We start from the raw sequence: 23,332 nt of genomic DNA, 5'->3' as shown, positions 1-23,332 counted from the left end.
TGCGTCTCCCTCTCTCTCTGCCCCTCCCCTGCTCATGCTGTCTCTATCTCTCAAAAATAAATAAACGTAAAAATAAATAAATAAATACATACATACATACATACATACATACATACATAAATACATAAATAAGAGAATCTAGGTATACACACATAAGATGATGAAGTAAATAATGTTAATACAGTCTTCCCAGCACAAAAGGGACTTCGTTAATTTCTGCAGTCAAGAAAATCAATTTCCTAAGCAGTCTTTCACACACACACTCCCTTCAGAGAAATGTACTACCCATGTTTCAGGAATTAAACCGGAACTGGAAAATATGCCGCCTCACCAGCTCTGCCCCTTAAGTTCCGCCCCTTAAAAGGTGCGCCGGGAAGACAGCCGGAGGCAGCGGGCCACTTACATGCCTGAGCCCCTGGCGCTGGGGACACTGCATCCGAGCACCGCCTGGCTGCGGCTGAGCCGTCTGGATGTGAGGCCGGAACTGCGGCTGCGACATGGGCATCAGCGGCGGCGGAGGGACGGACAGGTGGTGGTGGTGCTGGTGCGGCTGCGGCTGGTGCGGGGGCTGGTGCTGCGGCTGCGGGGGCGGCTGGTGCTGCGGGGGCGGCTGCAGCGGAGGCTGGTGCTGCGGCTGGAGCGGGGGCTGAGGCTGCGGCTGCGGCTGGGGCTGGTGCGGAGGGGGCAGCGGAGGGTGAAGGGGCCCCTTGGCGCCAAAACAAAGACAGACAACAGTTATAAACACACTTGCTAGGTACGCTGCAATTCGGCCGTTTCTTTAAAACCCCAACACCAGCAACTTGAAGGGCACTAAAATTTCATCTTAGATTTGTTGACAGAGGTCGTATCACCTAAAACACGGTAACAAGCCAAAAGCGATCTCTTACACCTTATATTTGCGCTGAGTCCTTCTACCCTCCAAATTCCAGGAATCTAAGGAAACAAGTAAGGATGCTGCCGGCAGCACAGTTTCTAACGCCCACGTACTGGGACCGATAAAGATGCCCCAAAACTAATGACAGCCGGAAGGTGTAATCCTGCAAGGCACTTTCAAATGCTGCAGAGAAAAGTAAGCCGGGAAGAGGAGCTCACACTACTGTGCTAACTGGAACGGCAGCAGCACAGGAGGAGGGCGTGCCCGCTGCGGGGACACGGGAGCCACGGGCGCCCCCCTGTGGGTGGTGACCTTTCCCAGAGGACGGGATTTCTTCCTTTTCTTTGGGAATAATTCTCTCTACTCAAAGAAGCCCCTTTTACTTCTACTCAAAGAAGAAACATTTTATCCCACGTGAACAATCTAAATAATGATCGTTTTCCTTTTTCCACTTGAGGTGGTCTGTGTGTTTCTAGACGGTTGAGCCAGGTGTACCATCCTGATGGGTCTTTACAGTAAACCTGAAGGACCGGCAGAAAGTACGGGGCAAGCACGAGCTCCCGGAACTCAAGGGGCCCATGAAGCGTGACCCACAGCAGAGGGCACTCAAATCTTCCAAATAACGGGCAACGGCGACACTCTCCTTCCCCTCGGCGCACAGAACCTTTCTGCTACGCCACTGCAGGAACGTAAGTGGACAAAGAACTTTACTTCCACTGGAAACCCTTTTAAGAATCCTGCGACGAGGAGCAAAGAGCCTGCCCTGACTTTATTAGCAGTACGGCCTCTCGGAATGTTTTCGTTTCCCCAAAACTGACCATTGCTTTTTCCATTTCTCCGGCCAAGGAGATACACGATCCTGTCGAGAAAGCAGCGCGTTTCGGACGAGACCCTGGCTCTTTCAACGGGGTCCCCGCGCCCCGGGACGCCGAGGCGCCCCTCCCCCGCATACCTGCAGGCTGGGCTGCGCGTGCGCGGGCAGGAAGGGCTGGCCCGGGCCGGGCAGGAAGGGCTGCCGCGGCGGGATGAAGGGCCGCGTGGCCGCCGAGCCCGGCTGGCTGAAGTGCAGGATCCCCAGCGGCCCCGGTGGCTGCAGCGCTGGCCTCCCGGGCCTCTCCCTGGGGAACACGGGCTGCTGGCCCTGCTGGCTGAACGCTGGCCCGGGCTGGGTGAACGGCAGGGGGCTGGGGGCGGGCACGGGGTGCGCGCCGCTGAGGAGCGTGGGGGGCGGCGGCGGCGGCGGGGGGCTGCGCTGCTCCAGGAAGAGATGACTCGGGAACCTCGGTTCGCCTGAAACTGAAGCGCGCGGCATCACCCTCTGCTCGCGGGGACCGGGCCCGCCGCGGGGCGACCCGCCCGCGTGCCGCCGGACCGTGTGACGGCGAACAAAGGTCACACACGTGGGGGGCACGACCCCAGGGAGCGGGATTCCACGGGCCGCGTCCCAGCGCGACAGGGCTCCGCCACTCCTCTCCGGGGGGCCTCTCACCGCGGATGCCAACGGCGCCCGACGGGACGCGGGCCTCACGAGGCCGGGCGGACGCGCCGGCCACCAGCCTCTCCCACCCGACGACCCGCCGCTCCAGGCAGAGCGAAGCCCAAACGCGTGGGGGCTCCTCTCCGCGCGCAACTCCGCCCCGCCGCGCGGCCGCCCCTTACCTCCCAAGAAGAAAGGGTCCCGCTCCTGCGGCGGCGGCGGGGCTCTCCACTGGTCCTGCAGGGGAAGCCGCGGGGGCTGGCTGAAGGTGCTGGGGACCGGCCCGGGCGTGTGCTGCGGGAACTCCGGAGGGCCCTGAGGAACGACGGGACGACGTGAGAGGAGGGAAAAGAGTGGGCGCCGTCCCCCAGACCGGGGATCCTGCCCTACCCACAGGCCGACACCAACCGCAGCACCAAAACATCAATTCCCTGTTTTCAGAGCGCTCCAGCAGAACAAGAACATTATTTTTAAGCTTAGAGACACCCGTGCAATTATCGACCCTTCTTGCCCAATCCCAAAACACCCAATGTCTACTTTCGGCGTCCCTGGCATTCATCTTCCCAATCGTGCTATAATTTGCTACCTTATAAACACAACCACAAGCCACGCCTATGAAGCTGCTTTATGTCTAAAGAAGAAGAAGAAATTGAATGTGAACCATAATAAACATCAGCAACTTCTGGTGAAACAGGACAACGAGAAAGGTTTAGGAAACCATACTGCTCCACGAGCAATGTCACACGGTCAGACTGTACCCTGGAGAAGACACTCTGGATGAATGAACTCCTCCAGGATAACATTTTTCAGTAAGTACTTGTCGCTAGAACTCTACATGGAAAAACTAAAAGTACTTCAATTTCCAGTTGGCCTTGTAAGTATCTGTAAAGAGTTTTAAGTTTATTTATTCACTTTTGAGGAAGGGGAGGGGCAGGGAGAGAGGGAGAATCCCAAGCAGGCTCCCTGCCGTCAGTACAGAGCCCGACATGAGATCGTGACCTGAGCGGAAATCGGGAGTCAGACGCTTAACCGACTGAGACACCCAGGAGCCCCCGTGGAGATTTTTTTAAGTACCACATTTGCACTTTTTTTGGTGAGGCATTTCAAGAAAGCCTCACAATTTTTCTTTCACTTCTCCAGAAAGAATTCATTAATTATACATACCATCAAAATAATTTTCATTTAAGAACATCTTGTTCTTTGAAACTCCACCAGTATTTCTCAACTTTTAAAAAAAGTCACACTCCTTCCTCCTAACCTTAAATGTCTAACTCCTTTTCCGTCATTTTATTACTAATACACTCAGTTGCTGTAAATGTGCCATCACATTACTACGCTGGAAATATTTTTGCAAACCGCAGTGCCCTTCCTTCTCCCTGTAACCATCTGTGCTACCCGTGACTCTGCGACAACAGCACACAGTGAGCGGAACGGACTCCGTGAAGAGCTCCAGCTCCAGAAGAGCCCCTTGGGTGCAGATGCGGCCCCTCAGCAGGACTGTCACCACTGGGCAGCTTCTAAGGGAACCGGCCTGGAGAGCCTCGGGGTCTGAGCCAACTCTTGGGGACACCGGGTCCATCCACGTTCTGAGAATCACACCACAGGTTTAGAGATCAAGTCACGAAACCCGGGCTGGCGCTAGGGCCACCTGCAGGGAGCCGGCGTGCCTGCCGCGTGCTGGGTGTGGGGCAGCAACGAGGCGGGCTGGGCAGAGGGAGACTTGGGGACGGCCCGGGGAAGTGCCGGGTAGCTGGATTCAGTGTCACTTCTCTTGTATCTCTGGCTGGTCCCGCAGCCCAGGGAGAGCCAGGTCAGGAGGCTGGAGAACGGAGTCAAAGCCCAGGGCCGGGTGTGAACCGAGGCTAAGGTCTCGTCTGCTGCCAACCACTGTGGGAGACACGTCGTGCTACTTACCCAGATGCTCAGCCCCTGCGTCTGTGAGCCAGCATTACAGACAACCCCCCCCCAGTGACTACCAACTGCAGGGATTCACACGGACTTAAATAAGCCACCTTGGTAAAGCCAACGTGAGCCAGTCAAGCATCGATACTGTATGAATGTCTACTTCAGAGGAAGGACCAATGGTCCCTGGGCCCTGAGCCCACTGGCCACCTTCGTCCCCTGTGGCTTCCATACCGCACACCGGGCTCTGCAGAGCCCCTGACCACTGGAGCTCACGAAAGCACAGCACGGTGGGAGCGTGCGTCCCATTTCACAGCCAAGGCGACGGAAACTCGGGACACCGTGGTGCCCACGGTGACACCGTTCTGTTGTACTTTTTTTTTAATCAGAGATTTCAATACTCAAGAAAAACAAGTTAAAAACTCCCACAGGATTCATTTTATTCATAACACAATGAAAATGAAGTAGAGGAAGTTTCAACCCACGACACAAATCTTATCAAAATGACTAGAGCTGGGGATTTTTTTTTTTTTTAACGTTTTATTTATTTTTGAGACAGGGAGAGACAGAGCATGAACAGGGGAGGGTCAGAGAGAGGGAGACACAGAATCTGAAACAGGCTCCAGGCTCCGAGCCGTCAGCACAGAGCTCGACGCAGGGCTCGAACTCACAGACTGTGAGATCATGACCTGAGCCAAAGTCGGCCGCTTAACCGACTGAGCCACCCAGGCGCCTCTAGAGCTGGGGATTTTAAAGACCGTATTTTCCCTGGACTTAGATATGGAAATGACAGCCTACGGCCAACTCAGATTTCTGACTTCTGGAAACCATCACATTATACACAAACTGCCATGTCTCGTATTTCATCCATCTCTATGGAAAACGCTCACTCTATGCTTCCGTCTCAGCCAAAGTGCAAAATCTCTACGGAAAGGCTTCTCCTGGAAGCTACCCTCGGTGTAGAAACTTGGTTCCCTCCTGCCCTACTTCACTCTCTCGCCAGCTGCCGGTCCCGTGCACGGCCCGTGGAGGGACCCCTGCCTTCCGGGCTCCACAGACCACTGAGTGTTGCTAGATGAGAGCTGGGATCGCCGAATGTGCGGATTTAACTGTGACTGGCCTATCGACGTCCCTCAGCAGTGTCTCACCTGCTCCTGCTCTGCAGCTCCCACTGCCCAGGGGCCTCCGCCATCTTTGTCTCCCGTCCCTCCACCCTCACATCCCCGTTCTCCATGCCTCCCATCAGTTAAGGTGTCTCCTACCCTGGGTGCACACGGACTCCCAATCCGCGCCCCCTGCCACGCTCCTTGCGGTCCTTTGTGTCCGATCCGCTTCCGTTCCCCTTCATCTATACCGAATATTCCAGTAGGAATGACGTGCTTGCTGCTAATTTTCGCTCTAACATGACATCTGTCACATTTTTCACTTAAAAAAGAGGCACAGGGGTCCTGGGTGGCTCAGTTGTTAAGCGTCCAACTTTGGCTCAAGTCACGATCTCACAGCTCATGAGTTCGAGCCCCGTGTAGGGCTCTGTGCCGACAGCTCCGAGCCTGGAGCCTGCTTTGGATCCTGTGTCTCCCTCCCTCTCTTCTCATGCTCATGCTCTGTCTCTCAAAGGTGAATAAACGTTTAAAAAACAATTTAAATAGAAGGAAGGTAATAATGAAGATTAGATCAGAAATAAATGAAATAGAAACTAAAAAAAAAAAAAAATAGAAGAGATCAATGAAATCAGGAGCTGGTTCTTTGAAAAAAACCAACATTAATAAACCTTTAGCCAGACTCATAAGGAAAAATAAAAAAAGGCAGAAAGGACTCAAAACAAAACCAGAAATAAAAGAGGAATAGGGTGCCTAGGTGCCTCAGTCAGTTAAGTGTCCAACTTCAGCTCAGGTCATGATGTCACAGCTTGTGAGATCCAGCCCCACGTCGGGCTCTGTGCATACAGCTCAGAGCCTGGAGCCTGCTTCGGATCCTGTGTCTCCCTCCCTCTCCGCCCCTCCCCTGCTCATACACATTCTCTCTCTCTCTCTCTCTCTCTCTCTCTCTCTCTCAAAAATAAATAAACATTAACAAAATTAAAAAAAAAAAAAAAAGGAAGAGCGTGCTAAATTATAACCAAGGTTGGAAGTATTACACCACTGATTGTTGACAGGCTTTCATCCTGAACTAAGGTCAGCAAACATCTGGGCCCCTAACTCACTGGCTGTGTCAGTCACTCCTATGTTAACAAGCTGACCAAAAAAGCACAGACACAGGGAGACAGTGTCAGAAAGGACAAAGAATACAGTGTACTTTCTGAGAAAGTGGGGAGTTCTCTGGGGCTCCTTCCCCTTAGCCTTGAGTCCTGTGCTGAGTTCATAGCTGGAAAGCAGCAGCACTCACGGTGACAACTTTCTCTGAACTCAGAACTGTGTCACCAGTCCCAGCACGGGTAAAGCCAAGTCTCAGCTGGCCAGTGTTCGGAACCTCTCCCAGAGAGCACTGCCCTCTCCTACATCAGGCAAGCCCACTGCCACCCCATCCCAGCAGGACCCGGTCCCCCAGCGTCTACTTCTGCGTCACCCACTCCTCGAAGGCCAGGCGCGGCCCAGATACAGGAGGAAGCCTCGGGGGACTGCTTCTGAAGCTGGTGTCCCTCACCCGGCTGCGTGGAGACCAGCGACCACTTCTCCTCGCCTTCCGTCCTGATTTTACTCACAACCAGGAGAAGAGGAGAGAGGTTCCTGACTTTTCTGTCCCACAAACGTGGCTGTCTTCGTTACTTCGTTTGCGAAGCCCTGATACTTACTTACTACCGCTTTTCTCACTGGGCTCACATCATGCCAGGCTTACTGACAGCCGGAAAGCACTCGGTTTCTTCGGAAACCAGTCACAAGCAATAAATTCCATGACTGTGTCTTACTGCCCCACGGCTGTCCCCCGCTGCTGCAGCGGCTCCCAGCAGTGCCGCACATGCGGCAGCCCAACGAGGCTCTGCACAGCCTCTCTTCCTTCCGTTAGAGAGTGCATTTCAAAGTCCTCCAGAGGACAGCTTTTCTCATTACAGATAAGGCAAAACGTAACTGGAAAAGCAGACTGGCGAACCCCCTCCCGTTATACGAGCGGAAGGTCTGCTAACCCGCAATTTTGACTTTGCCACGAGTTGAGATGGGGAAAGTATTCTCAACCCCCTTCAACCATTTGTAAAAGGAAAGTGACTGAATCGCGAGAATGAACTCAAAGAGAAACTGATGTGCTTAGTTTTCAATAAAAATTTCAAGGGGCGCCTGGGTGGCGCAGTCGGTTAAGCGTCCGACTTCAGCCAGGTCACGATCTCGCGGTCCGTGAGTTTGAGCCCCGCGTCGGGCTCTGGGCTGATGGCTCAGAGCCTGGAGCCTGTTTCCGATTCTGTGTCTCCCTCTCTCTCTGCCCCTCCCCCGTTCATGCTCTGTCTCACTCTGTCCCAAAAATAAATAAACGTTGAAAAAAAAAAAAATTTTTAAAAAAATAAAAAAAAAATTTCAAGCTGCCTGAGAACTAGGTACGTTCCTGGGAGATTAGTTTAAATATTCATATTCTGAAGACACTTGTGGTATTAAACTGAAAATACAGCGGAATCCTAAGTCTTGCCCCTTTGGAATCTTAATATCGTGACATTCGTCTCTTCCCAGACCTTTTCTTCCACCAATTAGCCACGTGCTTGCGGCATAACCTCCGACAGACACAGGCGCTCAAATGTTGGCGATATTGAACGAGGCCCCCCAGATTCTGTCTTCATCAGTCGTACTGAGCCAGAACTTTAGTCCACCTTCCAGCTGGTCCTCTCTCGGAAAGGCGCTAACTAACAGAGGCCGGCCGGGCGGAGGGCAGTGCTGGCGGGCCGGGCTCCCTACTGCGCCCTCCAGCCCTCCCACCACCTAGCAGGCCTCTCGGGGCTCCGTCTTCTCACCTGCAGAAGGCAGGGATACCGACGGTGCCCGTTTCTCATGGGAGAGGATGAAAGAATGTGTTTGAAGTCCTTACGACAGTACCCAGCAAATAACAAAAGTTCACAGTGCTTGCCACTGTTGTCACTTTTACATGACATTTTTGTAGACAGCACTCCACTCTGTAAACGTAACACAGAGCTGCTGACAAGTGACAGGGCTCCTTATATCCTGCAAGACAGAGCAGCACAGGCCCCCTTCCTGCACTCTCACCCCAGAGTCACAGCGGAAGCCTTCACAGATGAGGCGTCACCACATCCTGGCCACTCCACCTCCGGCCGCAAACCCGCTCCCCTCCTCCCTGCTTCAGCCGGCGGTCCGGTGAGGGGCGAGACCACGGTCCGTCATATTCACCTATGTGTTTTCACACTCGGCACAGAGCCTGGTACAGAGACACTGACGGATATTTAATAAATGAATCGACTGCCTATTCCAAACAGCAAGGGAATCCAGCCCCATGTGCTAATCTAAAATGCTACAGCGGGCTGGGCCGCCTAAGTGGCTCAGTGGGTTGAGTGTCCAACTCTGGATTTCAGCTCAGGTCATGATCTCACGGTTATGGGATCAAGCCTAGCATCGGGCTCCGTGCTGATGGTGTGGAGCCTGCTTGGGCCTCTCTCTCTGAAGATAAACATTTAAAAATAAGTGAAATAGGGGCGCCTGAGTGGCTCAGTCGGTCGAGCATCCAACTTTGGCGCAGGTCATGATCCTGTGGTCCATGGGTTCGTGCCCCCCGCGTCGGGCTCTGTGCTGACAGCTCGGAGCCTGGAGCCTGCTTCAGATTCTGTGTCTCCCTCCCTCTCCTCTCTGCCCCTCCCCTGCTCACGCTCTGTCTCTCTCAAAAATAAACATTAAAAAACAATTTAAGAACAAACTAAAATACCACAGGGGTTAAGCCCTGACTGCCCACGAAGCCCACAGACAATGGATGGCCAAACGCTAGGAAGGGCGTGATGGAGGTTGGAATAGACCAAGCTGGACCCTGGGCAGTGAGCCGAGGCTCTGGGCTGAGCAGACTGAGAACAGAGCACACCGGGACCAAAGAGAAGCCAACATCAACAGAACCCGGTCCTCTGACTTAAGTGTAGGACAAAAATCATCGCAACTTGCATTGCCGAGGTGTGGACCAGACAGGGAGTGTGGGATGAGCACGGACTGTTCTCCAACCTGCAACCACCCCCCAATGTTTAGAGAGTACACTTGTTCTCTGAAGGATGGACACTCGATGGGCAGTTTGTGGGATGCCCTTCCAACATTGCTGCTAAGGAGCACAGCCCAGGCCTGTTTTCTTCTTGGCTCTGGACCCAACTGAGGAGTCACACACCTGTAAGATGCAGGACACATCTATAAACCACACGGGCACAGGATGACTGGAGTAAGATGGGGGGGGGGGGGGGGAGGAGGTCCTGCTTTGCTTCTGCTCGTTTTTGCGTTTCATTATTGCAAAGTAGCACTTAGCAACAATCGCGCACCACACACACGACAACAAGGCATTTTTCCAGGGTCCATCCTAAAGTAAACAGATCAACAAGTCGGAACTGTACGTAAGCAGGAAATGCTCATGGAACAGCAAGACACGGTAGAGGCGAGTGTAGAAGCAAAATGCGGACAGGAAAAAATCCAAAGTCATTTGTAAAATATAAACAATGTAAACCAAAGAATATATACTATAAAAATAAATGATGTTGTCCAGAACTTGAGGTGTGGCTAGGTCCATATCCCAAATCTGCCTAAGCTCTCAAGAGAAGGACAGAAATCAGTAAGAAAAATTGAGCGTAATTATCTTATTATCTTGGTAATGTTGCAGGACCATGGATGCTAGTGAAACATGAAACCTAACCCCGTAGTTATGATGGTGTTTGCTTTATATAAACATGAGCCGCCTCCCGCCCCAATGAGGACAGACCGCTGATGCCCACCGTCCGTGCCCACATGTTCCCGAGCACCAGTCAGACTACATTTCACAGTCGGTCCTGCAAGGCAGTGAGGCTGGCGGCGTGACCAAGGTTCAGCAAACGGCACGTGACCGGAAGTGAGGCAGGCCGGTCCCAGACCCGGCCAGTTACGCAGGAGTAACTCCCGGTTCGCCCACTCCCCACCTGACGAGGGGGTCTTGCGGGGCCCAGAGGAGGCAGCCCCGGGGGCAAGGGGAGTGAGAAGTGAACTCTGCAGCGCCGAGCCACCGAGGGCTCGGGACCGCTCAGTCCGTCACCCCACCCCAGCCGGTCCTCCTGTGCCGGACGCTCTGGGGCCGCCACCAGGACCTTCTATGTGCGGGTGCCACGGGCCCCGGCCGTTGCTGCCCTGGCCGATGGGCGCTGTCCCTCCAGGCCTGCCCGTGCAGCCCACGGCCCTCTGCCCCAGGGCAGACGACTCGGAGGTAGGGCTTCTGCTCCAGAGCCCTCCCCCTCAGGGTCAGGCCAGGGCAAGAGCCTTTCCCTGAAAGCACACCGCAGCCCAGTCCCGCCCCCTTCCTCCCTGGCGTCCCCGGCACCCTCACCTAAGCCCGTGCACCCGGGCTCTGCTCCCGCTGGCCCAAGGCTCCAGCCCACACTACTGCCGCCAGCTGCCTCACAGAGCTCCTCTACCTTCCATTCGCTCCCTGTAACGCGTGACGAGGCACGGGGTCTGCTGACAGAAATCCCGAGCATTTAAGTATCTCGCGCACAGTCCAAGGGTAGAAAGTGGCAGAGCCCGGACTGACTCCCGGGTCACCGGCCCCCCCCACAGCACATCCACTCACCCACTGTGCTCATGATGAACAGGAAACGGCGGGGAGTAACTTCACTTCCCTTGGTCTGTCTCGGTGTGTTATTATCACGTATGTACATGTAATTGTGTGAGAGAGTGTGTGAGTGCTTTGGAAGTCAAGAAAACCAATAAATACTAAATCAAGTCTAAAGTCAGACAGCCAAGGAAATTCCATGGCTGCCTGAACAGGTAAAAGAAATTAGCAGTTCTTATCTGACCAGCCTCTGAGAAACTGATAAAGGAAGCAGGACCAGAGATGCTATCTACAATGCAGAAGAAAGAGCTGACTCAAGATGAGTAAGCAAGGGAAATTTCTGGCTTTGGCAGTTTGTCCAAAAGAGTAAGAATGGAAACAGAGGGTTTTTGCAGGTGTAACCTTGAAACCGTAGGTGACACCTGCAAGGTGTGATAAGCTAGGGCAGCCAGGTGGAGGGCAGCGAGTGCCAGGGATGACCGACTACGGCAGGCCACGTGCGGGCCCAAAGACACCAGGAGCACACGCTGAGCGGTGCGGCTGAAGGAGGCCGGCACGGGGAAGAGAGAGCTTTACCGGTACCTGCATCAGACCCCACCAGAAAGCAGCCCACCTCCGAGACGCCAAAGCCTGCGTGAGGGCCAGATGGCAGGAAGATTAGAGAAAGGGAGCCGACACTGCAAGACAGATTATTCAAACAGAAAGTCCACGGCTGGTCCGTGAGATAAACCAGAGCGCCAACGGTTACTTCTCTGGAGAGACCAGATCCATCTGGGGAAGACACGTGGGCCTCTCCTCCCCTCCACTTGCCTCAACGGGTAACAGAACCTGAGGGCATGAATGCTTACGTGAAGTTTAAAACTTTAACGCTTTAAGATCGTAAAATCTTCTGGCTGTTGTCAGTACTGGCTTTCCGAAACAGAAATTTAACAACCAGCAGGCATCTTCAAGCTCACGATGCCATTTTCCTCACTGGTTTTGATTCCATTTTGAACGTGGATGGCACTTCCTTTCCCTACACTGACACAACTTAAATTCTGGCCAGAAGTTTGAGCCACATGGAAAAGATTGCTAATTGCCTACCTACTTTAAATTCTCACTTCTTCCTGAGTGATACAGGGGCAACACTGCCCACCTAAAACCCTGAACTTGTCACAGTGGGCCGGGGGCTCTCGGGAGGCTCACTGGGGGCTGCCTCAGCGGGCACGCACCTTTTGTCCCTCCCTCCCTCCTCTTTTGGCCTGCGATTTGAGTAGGAAAAATATAGGTCCCTGATAACACCACAGAACTGCTATCCCAACCCAGAACTTGTTCATTTTTATGCAAAAACACGCCACTTGGTTTAAGACATTGCGCAAAGAATTTTGTTATGTGCAGCCTCATTCGCATCCTGACTCACCAAGTCAACGTCGTATCTTCTGCAAACACGGTGCCAGGAAACGGGCAGAACAAGTAACTTTTCCTTTAAGGGGTGAGGACACTCAGGTTTACGGAGCTAGAAGCGGACTGGCCCAAGTTACACTGCCCCCACACAGCTCAGGACGAAAACGCACATTTGCAGATGCTCGCTTTTATTATAAAGTGCTCTCTCTGCTGTCACACACTGCCGCTGGGACCAGCGTGTCTTCAGCAAGCCACGGCTCCAGTGTGGCATTCACCACCTCAGAGGCTCTCCTGATGCGAGCATTCATTGAAGAACTTGTAGCGTTTCACGGGTATAAAGGATAATAAATTACCAATTCCCTCCACCAAATGCACAATTATTTTAAGACTGTTAGTGAGCTGCGAACACCTCACTTAACAGAACTTTCAGCACTAATTCTCCTGCCTTTTGAAAGAAAAGGCTACCTTAATCCTCTCGGCTAATTGCTCTATTTTGCTTTTCTTTCTATCCCTTTAAGAGTCTCAGGTAAAACATTATCATTCTTTCTCATAGAATTCTTACACAAACTGCACTCTGGCATGTTCCGCATCTCTTGTTAATTACATGATGTTATCTGTGTTAATCCTACTCAAGAAGGACTGACAACTTCAACCACAAAAAAAAAAAAAAAAAAAAAAAAAAGAGCACTCTGCATAAATTGCTTAGCCCAAAGTTAATCGTATAATGCGGAAAAGAAAGAGGTTCTAACAGCTATTGTAGGACTTATCAGCTTCCCTAACAGGGTCAGTCAGTATATTTTAATAAGACTAATTAAATACCTTAACAATGTCATTGAAACTTCATGAATCTTTCAATGAATTACAACCTTCCTTTGCAGCATGTTTTCATTTATCAAGCTCACTTAAAATGCAAAGAACCATATAAGAAACCAACAGACGCTTAAGAACGACTCTCAGCTAATTCTCATTCAATGTGGGTCAAACGCAGAGAATACAGACCACTAGTGACCCCTCGCATAATTAAAATTATACCCTCTATCACAATATTAATCCTCTTACCTCAGTGCTTTCCACAGATCTTTTTTCATTCAGGTTGTGCCTCGTTTAATACCTACATTCATTTTCTTAAAAGGCGTTTTTGTGTTTAGAGGTGCTTTCTAAACATCTGAAGAAGCGTGTGCCCAGGGTCAGCACTGCTCCCCACGCGGACTTGAACACATGAAGACAACGTGCTGGCTCCAGCAGAGAAACTTGAGCATCACCTTTAACTTAGTACAAAGTACTGCTTTGATGAACATACTAGAGACTGTGTACCTACCTTAGTTATACGTTGAAAAGCCATAATTTTATCCCTGTCCCTTGCCCCTCCCGTTCTTCCCAAACACCCCACGCAAGCACAGCGCCTGCTCTCCCACAGCACCGTGTCGTGACACTCGCATCTTAAATACAGCTAGGATCCACTTTAGCAGATCCAATCATTTTTATCCAGTTTACTAACATGCGTTTTAATATTTTGCGAGAAAGGGAGAGGCACACCACGACTGAGACTCCGACTGCCTTGGTTGCAACCCTACTTCTTGTGCCCAAAAAGACTCCGTTCCCCCATCTGTAAAGCGGAGAAAAGGATACCTCCCTATGGTTGTTGAACACAAGCTCTGAGCAAAATCTGGAACACAGTAATCACTCAGTAATTTCTTTTTTTTATTTCCCAAAGAACTTCAACAGCACGTGCTCCAGGGAGATGTGTTTCCTCACTCAAAAAAAAAAGTTGGGGCGCCTGGGCGGCTCTGTTGACTGAGCACCTGACTTCAGCTCAGGTCATGATCTCACGGTTCGTGAGTTCGAGCCCTGCGTCAGGCTCTGTGCTGATAGTTCGGAGCCTGGAGCCTGCTTCAGATTCTGTGTCTCCCTCTCTCTCTGCCCCTCTCCTGCTTGTGCTCTGTCTCTGTCTCTCAAAAATGAATAAATGTAAAAAAAAAAAAAAAATAGGGAAAAAAAAAAGAGTGAGTTAAAAAGCAGAAGAGCAGCATCAGCTCTGCCAACTGCAAATGCGGTCTGTGCGCAAGTCCTCCTCCGCGAGTGCACCTCCCACGCGGGCCATCACTCCCATCTCCCACCAGGGAATGACAACCGTGTTCACACAAAACACTAGACACAAACGTTTATACCAACTCTCCTCGTGAGAGCCAGAGACTAGCAATAATCCAAATGTCGAAGGGATAAACGGACTGTGGTACATCCATTCAGTGGAATAATACCTACCAACTGAAAAAGACAAATCCCTTACAGGTGCAATCTCAAGAGCACTGTGGCGAGGGAAAGCAGCCAGACTCAAAGCAAACATGCCACAGGAGTCCACTCGCAGGCCATGATTTCAATGAAAGAGAACATGGCGGTTGCCGGGGGGGCTTGGCGGGGAAAGGCGTGACCACAGAAGGGGCAGCGCGAGGAAGCCCTCTGAGCGGCAGGACTGCGCTCTCTCTCCCTCTCTCAACTGTGGTGAGCACACAACTGAATGCACTTACAAAAACTCACCAGCTTGCACATCAAAAGGAAAAGGGCTAAACTGTAAAAATTTTTTTAAAACTCTAACTTTTGGGAAGAAATGCTTTCAGGTCCTTTATAATAAAATAGGGCCTCTTTCAAAGTGTATCTTAAAAATGCATTTCAACAACTGGAGCACCTGGGCGGCTCAGTGAGTTAAGCATCCGACTCGATCTCAGCTCGGGTCACAATCTCACGGTTGCGAGTTCAAGCCCCGCATCGGGCTCTGCGCTGACAGCACGGGGCCTGCTTGGGACACTCTATCCCTCTCTCTCTGCCCCTCCCCCACTTATGTATGCATAAGCTCTCGCTCTCAAAATAAATAAACACTTAAACAAATGCATTTCAACAGAACTATAGATCTTCAAAGACTCAGGGGAAAATAAATATTTAAAATAAAAACTGGTGTGCTTTGTAGGACACGTCGATAAAAACAGGCCATAAAGATTTTCTTGGCACACGTAGGAGGTTCTAAGACTGAAAATTTGTGTTCTTGTCAACAACACATTGGCCACATTACCACTTTACAGACTGGCAAACCGCACTCCGTTTAAGTCTACTATTTATGAAAGGGCGTGGGAAAGGTTTTCACTTCAACGTGGACGGTTTTAACTTGGCCGAAAACTCAACAAAACCATGTAGCAAACGCTTTCACAATGTGGCTTACTGGCTCACTTAACTGTACGAGAAACCCACTTCCTATGACTTGAGCAAGTGCTCCCAGGTCTCTGAGGTCTCTCTGTGCGGACCCCCACCCACCCTCTCTCTGCCCAGCACACAGCGTATGCCGGCAGGACAGCGAGTCGACGGGGTGCAGGATCTCATCGCCGCCATACTTAATGGCTGTTACCGTGGTGTTTAGCTGTTCCTCCTCCTGCTGCAGATGGGAATTCATTGATATGATTAAATTTGATGGTATGATAATGTATGGTAATCACGATTAATCAGAAACCCACCAGCAAACGGAGGATGTTGGGTATTATGTCACCTGCATTTTAAACTGCATTCTCTCCTTGCGAGCCTGACGACATTTGACAGCTGGAAGGCTCTCATCCCACACTCGCCTGCTACTACTCATAGATCTGATAAGGGAAAATGCCCATCATTCCTTCCCGATCTTAAGTGCTAATAATTACACGGCATTGCAGGCAAGTTGTAAAAACAGTTAGGGGTTCAAAAGAAAGACTGGAATAAAGTCTAGATTCACATCTGCAAGGGCTCTAATCAGAGAGAAATGGAATTGGAGGCAGCAGTCTCATCAAATATGATTTGCATGAAATGCCATATAAAACACATCCAGGACGTTGTCAATCAGCAGCACCTGATACCACACGCGTGCTCCACGGGCACAGAGCTCCCTGGGACCTACCTGCACGGCACTGTCACTGCACAGTAAGCACAGATGGAAATCAAAACCTAAAAACGAACGTGATTGCTCAGAAGACTACTTGAAACTTATCAGCAGTCTTTTTTATAAACATAATATTTAGTTTTAATTCAAACCAGAGTCCCTGAGAAATTATTCGGCAGCCAAAGCACTTGGTATTGAAGTGGCTACCCTGAAATACCAGCATTCACCCAGTACATCGATTCAGAATCAATGACTGAATAGGTGTTTAAAACCCCCTCAGTCAAGAATCTTTACAACGTGAGTCACTCGGGGTTTAGCCATTCGCTTAAAAACAGCAATTGCACGGACACCTAAAACAAATTAGGTCAGCAAAATCTCAAAGCGACACTTTAAAATATTATCAACCGACATTCTAGTGTTACTTCTCTAAGTGGGCAAACATTAAAAACAATAAACATCACTTCGAGGATAAATACGTAACTGGACAATAATACTTATGGGCCAAGAAAAGACTCCAAACTTTCCATCAGTGACAAAAACGTCAGCCTTCGTGGAAAGGGACACCAATCAGACTAACAAGTAAAACAAAGAGCCTTTGAAAACGAGCACAGAATTCACAGACACAAAGACAGGCGCTCACCCGCAGGGCGGTGCACCAGCGTCCCGACCCCACCGCCCCACCAACACCACGAAAGGAAACCACGACCGTCTGTGGGGCAACACTCGAGCCTTCACACGAGTGAAAATGCTTCACGAGAGGAGACGGACGGTAGGCAGCTGGGTGGCAAGACCGGACGGAGCACGAGAGCTGGGGCGGAGGGAGGGACGGCCAGCGGCGGCTCCTGTGCCCATCAGCTCCTGTGAGTGGCCACTGCTCCGACGGCCGAGACGCATTTTACACGTGGCAGAGTCACATCGCGGGACAAAAATGAGGACAGGACGAAGAGAATTCGTTCTCTGATGACGCTATCAACCGAGTTATGTTTACATTTCAAACAAAGGTTCAGAAGACCGACTGGAAAAAAGAAAACAGTCTGGGAATTAAAGTTTGGGACAAGAAATGTTCTAGAACGCAGCACTAACAGCTGTGTCCGTGGCTAAAATTAAATACATGGATCTGATTCTTAGGTGGAAACCTAAATTACAAAGCACATCACCGAATTCCATAAACGAGGGAACCGAGGGTGGGGGTTGGGGGGGGGGGGGGCAGCCCATCGAGACACCAAGACGGACACGACCACAGAAAAGCACCTCGATGTCAAGAGCTAAAACGGTATTTTCCAAAAAGATCAAACATAGGGAAGCTTTTCTTACGATATTTGTTACTTTGACATTCAAATCTTTGCTTTAAAAACTGTTTAAATTCCCTAAATAAAATTCATCAACAGGACATAAAGATATTAGTTTTGCTACTAAATCAAGCATAGCTAAGAATACCATATTTTGGCCTAAGATTTTAGTTTTTAAAAATAATTTTAACGAATCCTATGAAAAATAGGTTTAATATTAGGCTGTCTAGAGTTCTGATTTTTTTAATTAAAAATTCAAGGTATTATCACTTAATACAATTTGTAGGCATACTAGTTCTAAATTAAGAATTTCTCAAGGTTTCATAAAATTGTCAAACAAAATGGACTTTTAAGAAAGTAAAGCTTGCCACTGTTGGGGAAGAGAAGGAATACCTCAGCATTAATACTAACTGGATACTAACTCCTTTAAAACTTGGAAATCTAGGGGTGCCTGGGTGGCTCAGTCGGTTAACTGTCCACCCGACTTCGGCTCAGGTCATGATCTCAGGGTTCATGGGTTCGTTGAAGCCCTGCGTCAAGCTCTGAGCTGTCACCTGGAGCCTCCTTCGGATTCTGCGTCTCCCTCTCTCTCTGCCCCTTCTCCTCTGCTGGCACTCTGCCCCACCCCCTCACAAATAAAATAAAACATTAAAAAAAATTAAAACTTGGAAATCTAGTGGTACTTCTACTGACTGCCTTTTTTTACTCTTTAGTCCATCAGATAGAGCTTAATTCCCATATACTTATATACTTAAATGAGCAGGATATAATGCACACTATGTATCAATGAAAACAAGTAAAAAATTAAATAACACAACGCCTCTCTACACAACTCATTTTATGTAGGGTTCATCATTACCTGAATCAGTAGACTTCCTCGGCACACAAAAAGATCTGAATCACAGAAATGTACTGAGCAAAGGGAAGTTCACTGTAATCTCGTCTCTCCCCAGCCTAAGCTCCTCTAATGAACCCCCACTGTCCCCAGGACAGGTGGCGCTCCTGTTGACAGCTTCATACCGCTCGCTCGTGTTTCAGGACAACCCAACCCGTGTCTGCAGATCAACTTCTGCACGGAGTCCTACTCCTCCTGTGCCCAGGAGAACTGGCCGAGCCCTGGGCCTTGTTCACGGAAAGTGTGGATGCAGAGTGACTGAACGAGTGACACGGCAATCCTATACTGAGTTACAAGACTACAGGGAACTTCACTTAGCTCAGATTTCTGTGATTCAGATCTTTTTTGTGTGCCAAGGAAGTCTATGATTCAAAAGAGACTCCATGAGGATTCTGAAGTCAGGTTTCCTAATGCGAATGTTGTATCAACAGGGGGGTGGGGGGGTGGAGAGGAGAAGGCAGGAGGCAGGAAGAGTGTCATTTTACGAAGTAAAATTCAGTTTAGCAAAAGTAAATAGGACAGCCCCCAGGGCACACCACCACCACCACCACTAGGAAATCTCCAAGGGGCTCTGTTAGAACACAGCAATACTATCCCCACTGATAGCAGAATTTTACTCTGGTCACAACTGGCTTATATCGCTATGCTGATCTGTTTTATGGTTTGGGACTAAGCACTAGGCAGAGGCGCGAGGCATAAAGGAGAAACTCACATGTTCACAAAACTACATTTACACAGACAGCAACCAAGTTTAGTCCAGTAGTAGAAAGGAAAAAAAAAATTTATTCAAAAAAGATCTGGTGTACGTAAAAAAACAACAGATGGCCCAGAGTTGGTCTCCATTCCTAATATTTTAATGAACTTTTAAAAACATACTGCCTCTAGTATATTTCTGATTTTTTTTTTAATTTTTAAGTAATTTCTACACCGAACATGGGGTTCAAACTCACAACACTGAGATCAAGTCACACGCTCCAACGACTGGGCAAATCAGGCACCCCACCTCAAGTGTATTTTTTAAACACAGATTCCACATCTGATTACTTTCCCTAAGGAAGACTGATTACAGAAATAAGAGCAGGGCATTTTCAAGACCATAAGTTCACCGTAAATTCAGCTTAAGATCTAGCATTTGGGGCTTAAAGAAAGACACAATACACACTAAATAACGATAAATAACTGAGCTAAAGAAAAATCTCTCCTCTCATATCATACACATGACTAATCTGTACCCAACTATTTCCTATAGCCCATACATACTTTCCATCTCAAAAACAGTAACCAAACAAAACTGACATGTTGCAGAAACTTTTCCAAAAGCAATTCAACAGTACTCACTACCCTCAGAGTACTATATATATACATTCAGTTTCAGGGTGCCCAGCCGGCTCAGTCAGTGGAGCTTGTGTCTCTTGATCTGGCGGTTGTAGGTCCAAGCCCCATGTTGTGTTTAGAGATTACTTAGAAATAAAATCTTTAAAAAATAAATTAATAAGTTCAATTTACATAGAAATCGTCTCCTATTATCCGCTTATAATATCCTCCAGTATTATGCACTTTGCTTCTTCTAGGAGAGGATACAATCACATTTGCACAATTGAAAAATACAAAGAGCGCCTGGGTGGCTCAGTCAGTTAAGCGTCCGACTTCGGCTCAGGTCATGATCTCACAGTTTGTGGGTTCGAGCCCCGCATCGGGCTCTGTGCTGACAGCTCAGAGCCTGGAGCCCACTTCGGATTCTCCCCCTCTCTCTGCCCCACCCCTGCTCATACTCTGTCTCTCTCTGTCTCAAAAGTAAATAGAAACATTAAAAACGAAAATTTTTTTTTAAAGAAAAATACAAGTAGATGAAAACTGCAATTATTCTAATTTTATATTAGTAAACACATTTTTATAAAAATATCAATTACATACAATATTGCTGTTTTTAACTAGCTTTTAGAACGTTATGAGTCACTTAAAGGAAAAATTAGTTAATATAAGGGAATAAAACCAGTAAGAATCAGTTATAGAAACCATGCCATAATTCATAAAAAACTACAAATCAAAGAGGTTTCTAAAAAATACTCTGAATCTTAACAAATGATTGTATTTTTGAATCATCATCTGCCTATACACCTAGAACCTTCATTAAAACCTTTCTGTTAAGTGCCTTCTATAAACATGCTATCTACTTAAGTATCAAAGGTAGAGTCAAATACATCTTTTAGATATTTCCTGAAAATCAGATTTAGTCTCAACAAAACTACATCTGTTTAACACACAAACGATATTAAAATTTTATGGTCCAGTCCATTTTTCTTCGACATTGGTTTTACAAAGAACATATCTTCCTTGATTTAATGAAACCAAGAACTAACGACAACTCTAATCCAAAACTCAGAACAATTTACTTAAACACATTATTTAATGGACGTTATTCTTCTGGTTAGGATAAGCAAGGAAAGCACACTGCAAAGCGTGGAGTGGGAGAATGTGTGTGTTCTTTCAAAGAAAGTTGAAAGAGAAAAACCTTCATTTTAAAATATAAAACCAATAGTTCATGAAGACTTTTGAGATTTGGGTTTTTTTTTAAACAAGCAGAGTTCTCATGAGTATTCCCTAGAATCTCACACACGTACCCACACGTACACAACTTCACACGTGTGTGCATGCACGTGTATGTGTGCACACACACACTCAAGGCCCTTTCTCACTGAACACAAGGCAATAATGAAATCAAAATTCATACTCTTTAACATGAAAAGCATTGCATGATGATCCTAATTCAACAATTTTACAGTTAAACCAAATTAATTCCATTCTCAGAAATCCATTGGCGTGTAAGCTGTTAACAAACATTCCCCACTACAAAAACCATTGTCAGTATTTACAAACCTCGACCCTTATTTTGGTTGGAACCACCTGTATTTGCTGCATTAGTATCTCTTAGTAAACGCATGCTCACCCCCTCAGACCAGGAGGAGCAGCTGCTACTCACAGGGAATCTCTGCGGCCCCACAGCAGGTCTCGGCTGGCTGGGAACTGGCAGCAAGGGCACTGTGGAAAAACACCTTTTGTTACAAACATGGTTCACTTCACAAACAAACCCACCAAAAAAGAAATAACACCAAGTCTAGTATCAAACATGCATCATGCGTCAATTACATGTAACATATGAGGTTTACACTTAAGCTAAGTGCTTAGTGTTTTACAAGCCCATAAAAGGGAAAGAGAAAGCAGGACGCTTGTCCCCATACAACAGCATACGCAGAAGCTTCAATTTCAACAGGGAATTTCTCTTTAGAATTAGAATGTTTTGCAATGAGAGAAGAGATTACTCCCCTAAAATAAAAAACGGCTTTTGTGTTTCACATCCATATCCAAGTTATCCAGACTATCTAATCCAATTACATTTTCTGACTCCAATCAAATACAAATTCAAATCTAAATCCTCTAGAATCATGAGAAAGAGGGAGGGAGGGAGGGAGGCAGAGAAAGGAAAACACACATACCCATGGTACTGTTACAAAGAACAATCTATTAAACAATCTCCTATGCCAAGATTTTGTTTGTTTTTGGTTTGTGTTTTTAAACAAGCAGAACACTCCAACAGATCTACCAGAAGAACATGAAATCACATAATTCTAAAACAGACATTTTATAGAAGGGAAGAAGCCACATGCTATACCCTGGGGCTAAATCAGATATGTTTACACTATTTAAAAGGTATGTTACACTGAACTTGATTTCGAAGGGGGAAAAAAAAACCACCACCCGAGCAGGGACTGCTACAGGGTAGTGTGCTGCGTTTTTCATTAAAATGTGCAGCCAGATACATCTAGTAAGCTCTCAGGTTGTCAGGTGGCATGGGCTCAGTTGTGCCCCCTCCCCAAATGCATATGCCGAAGTCTCTGTCCCTAGCACCTCCAAACGGGACCGCGTCTGGGCAAGGGGCCTTTAAGAGGGGATTAAGGAAAAACGAGGTCATGTGGGTGGGCCTGGATCCAGTAGGACTGGTGTCCTTATAATAAAGAGAACAGACCACAGACACACACACGGAACAACTGGCTACATGAGGATACAGAGGAAATAATGGTAGTAATAGTAACATCACATACCATATTTTTAGTTTAAGAAACGTCTGGTACACGAGAAATACACTTTTCCGATGACTTTAAAATTGGAACGCTAAGATCAATTTTATTTAGTATAAATACTCAAGGAACTCTATATATTAAGACTTATGATGAGGGTCATACTTCCACAGGTCCAATTTAAAGTAATAGTGTGGGGTCACCTGGGTGGCTCAGTCGACTAAGCGTCCGACTTCGGCTCAGGTCATGATCTCGCGGTTCATGGGTTCAAGCCCCACATCAGGCTCTGTGCTGTCAGCACGAAGCCTGGAGCCTGAAGCTAGGCTCCTGAAGCCTGGAGCCTAGGCCCCTCCCCTGCTTGCTCACTCTCAATCCCTCTCGAAAATAAATATATCTATATTTATATTGTGTGTGACAGAAAGAGACTTACTTCAATAAAATGCAAAATGGCACAAGTCCTTCTGCTCCTTGAAAGCCTAATCCAATGAGTCAAAACTTCAAAATGAGAGGAGGTCAATTTGAGAGACTTTACGTAAAATAGCATGCAGCCCCCAACTCGATACAAGGCACTGGGGGATAAATCGATTTATCTAGGGCAAAATATTAGATTGAGAAATGAAGGAAGAAACAATTAGAGTATCTCTGACCTCAAAAGATTATAATGAAAGTGAAGAAGAAACTACGTATTAAACAACATAAAGACAATGGTTTTAAAATTAAGTGCCAAATACAAAGTACCCAGACTCTCAAGCCTATGTGCCACTTATTTTTAAACTTCGGATTTAAACATCAATTCCTATCGGATACCCAGATGCCTACAATACAGTGAAAAGATTAAAAAATTGAAG

The 23,332-nt window shown here is 48.2% G+C and overlaps 1 protein-coding gene across 10 annotated transcripts in view; it reads right to left on the bottom strand.

Moving 5' to 3' along the window:
- RBM33 (RNA binding motif protein 33) overlaps positions 1 to 23,332 on the bottom strand; it is a 141,087-nt gene that overhangs the window by 43,545 nt on the left and 74,210 nt on the right. For all 10 annotated transcript variants that reach the window (XM_045496284.1, XM_045496285.1, XM_045496290.1 and 7 more), the window contains 4 exons: positions 21,389 to 21,447; positions 2,534 to 2,666; positions 1,827 to 2,170; positions 404 to 706 (listed from right to left, as the gene is read on the bottom strand). In XM_045496284.1, coding sequence (XP_045352240.1) covers positions 404 to 706; positions 1,827 to 2,170; positions 2,534 to 2,666; positions 21,389 to 21,447 — 839 coding nt within the window. The remainder of the gene's footprint in view (positions 1 to 403; positions 707 to 1,826; positions 2,171 to 2,533; positions 2,667 to 21,388; positions 21,448 to 23,332) is intronic.

This window comes from Leopardus geoffroyi, chromosome A2 (assembly GCF_018350155.1).
Source record: "Leopardus geoffroyi isolate Oge1 chromosome A2, O.geoffroyi_Oge1_pat1.0, whole genome shotgun sequence".
NCBI lineage: Eukaryota > Metazoa > Chordata > Mammalia > Carnivora > Felidae > Leopardus > Leopardus geoffroyi.
This window is presented reverse-complemented; position numbering and strand designations above follow the sequence as displayed.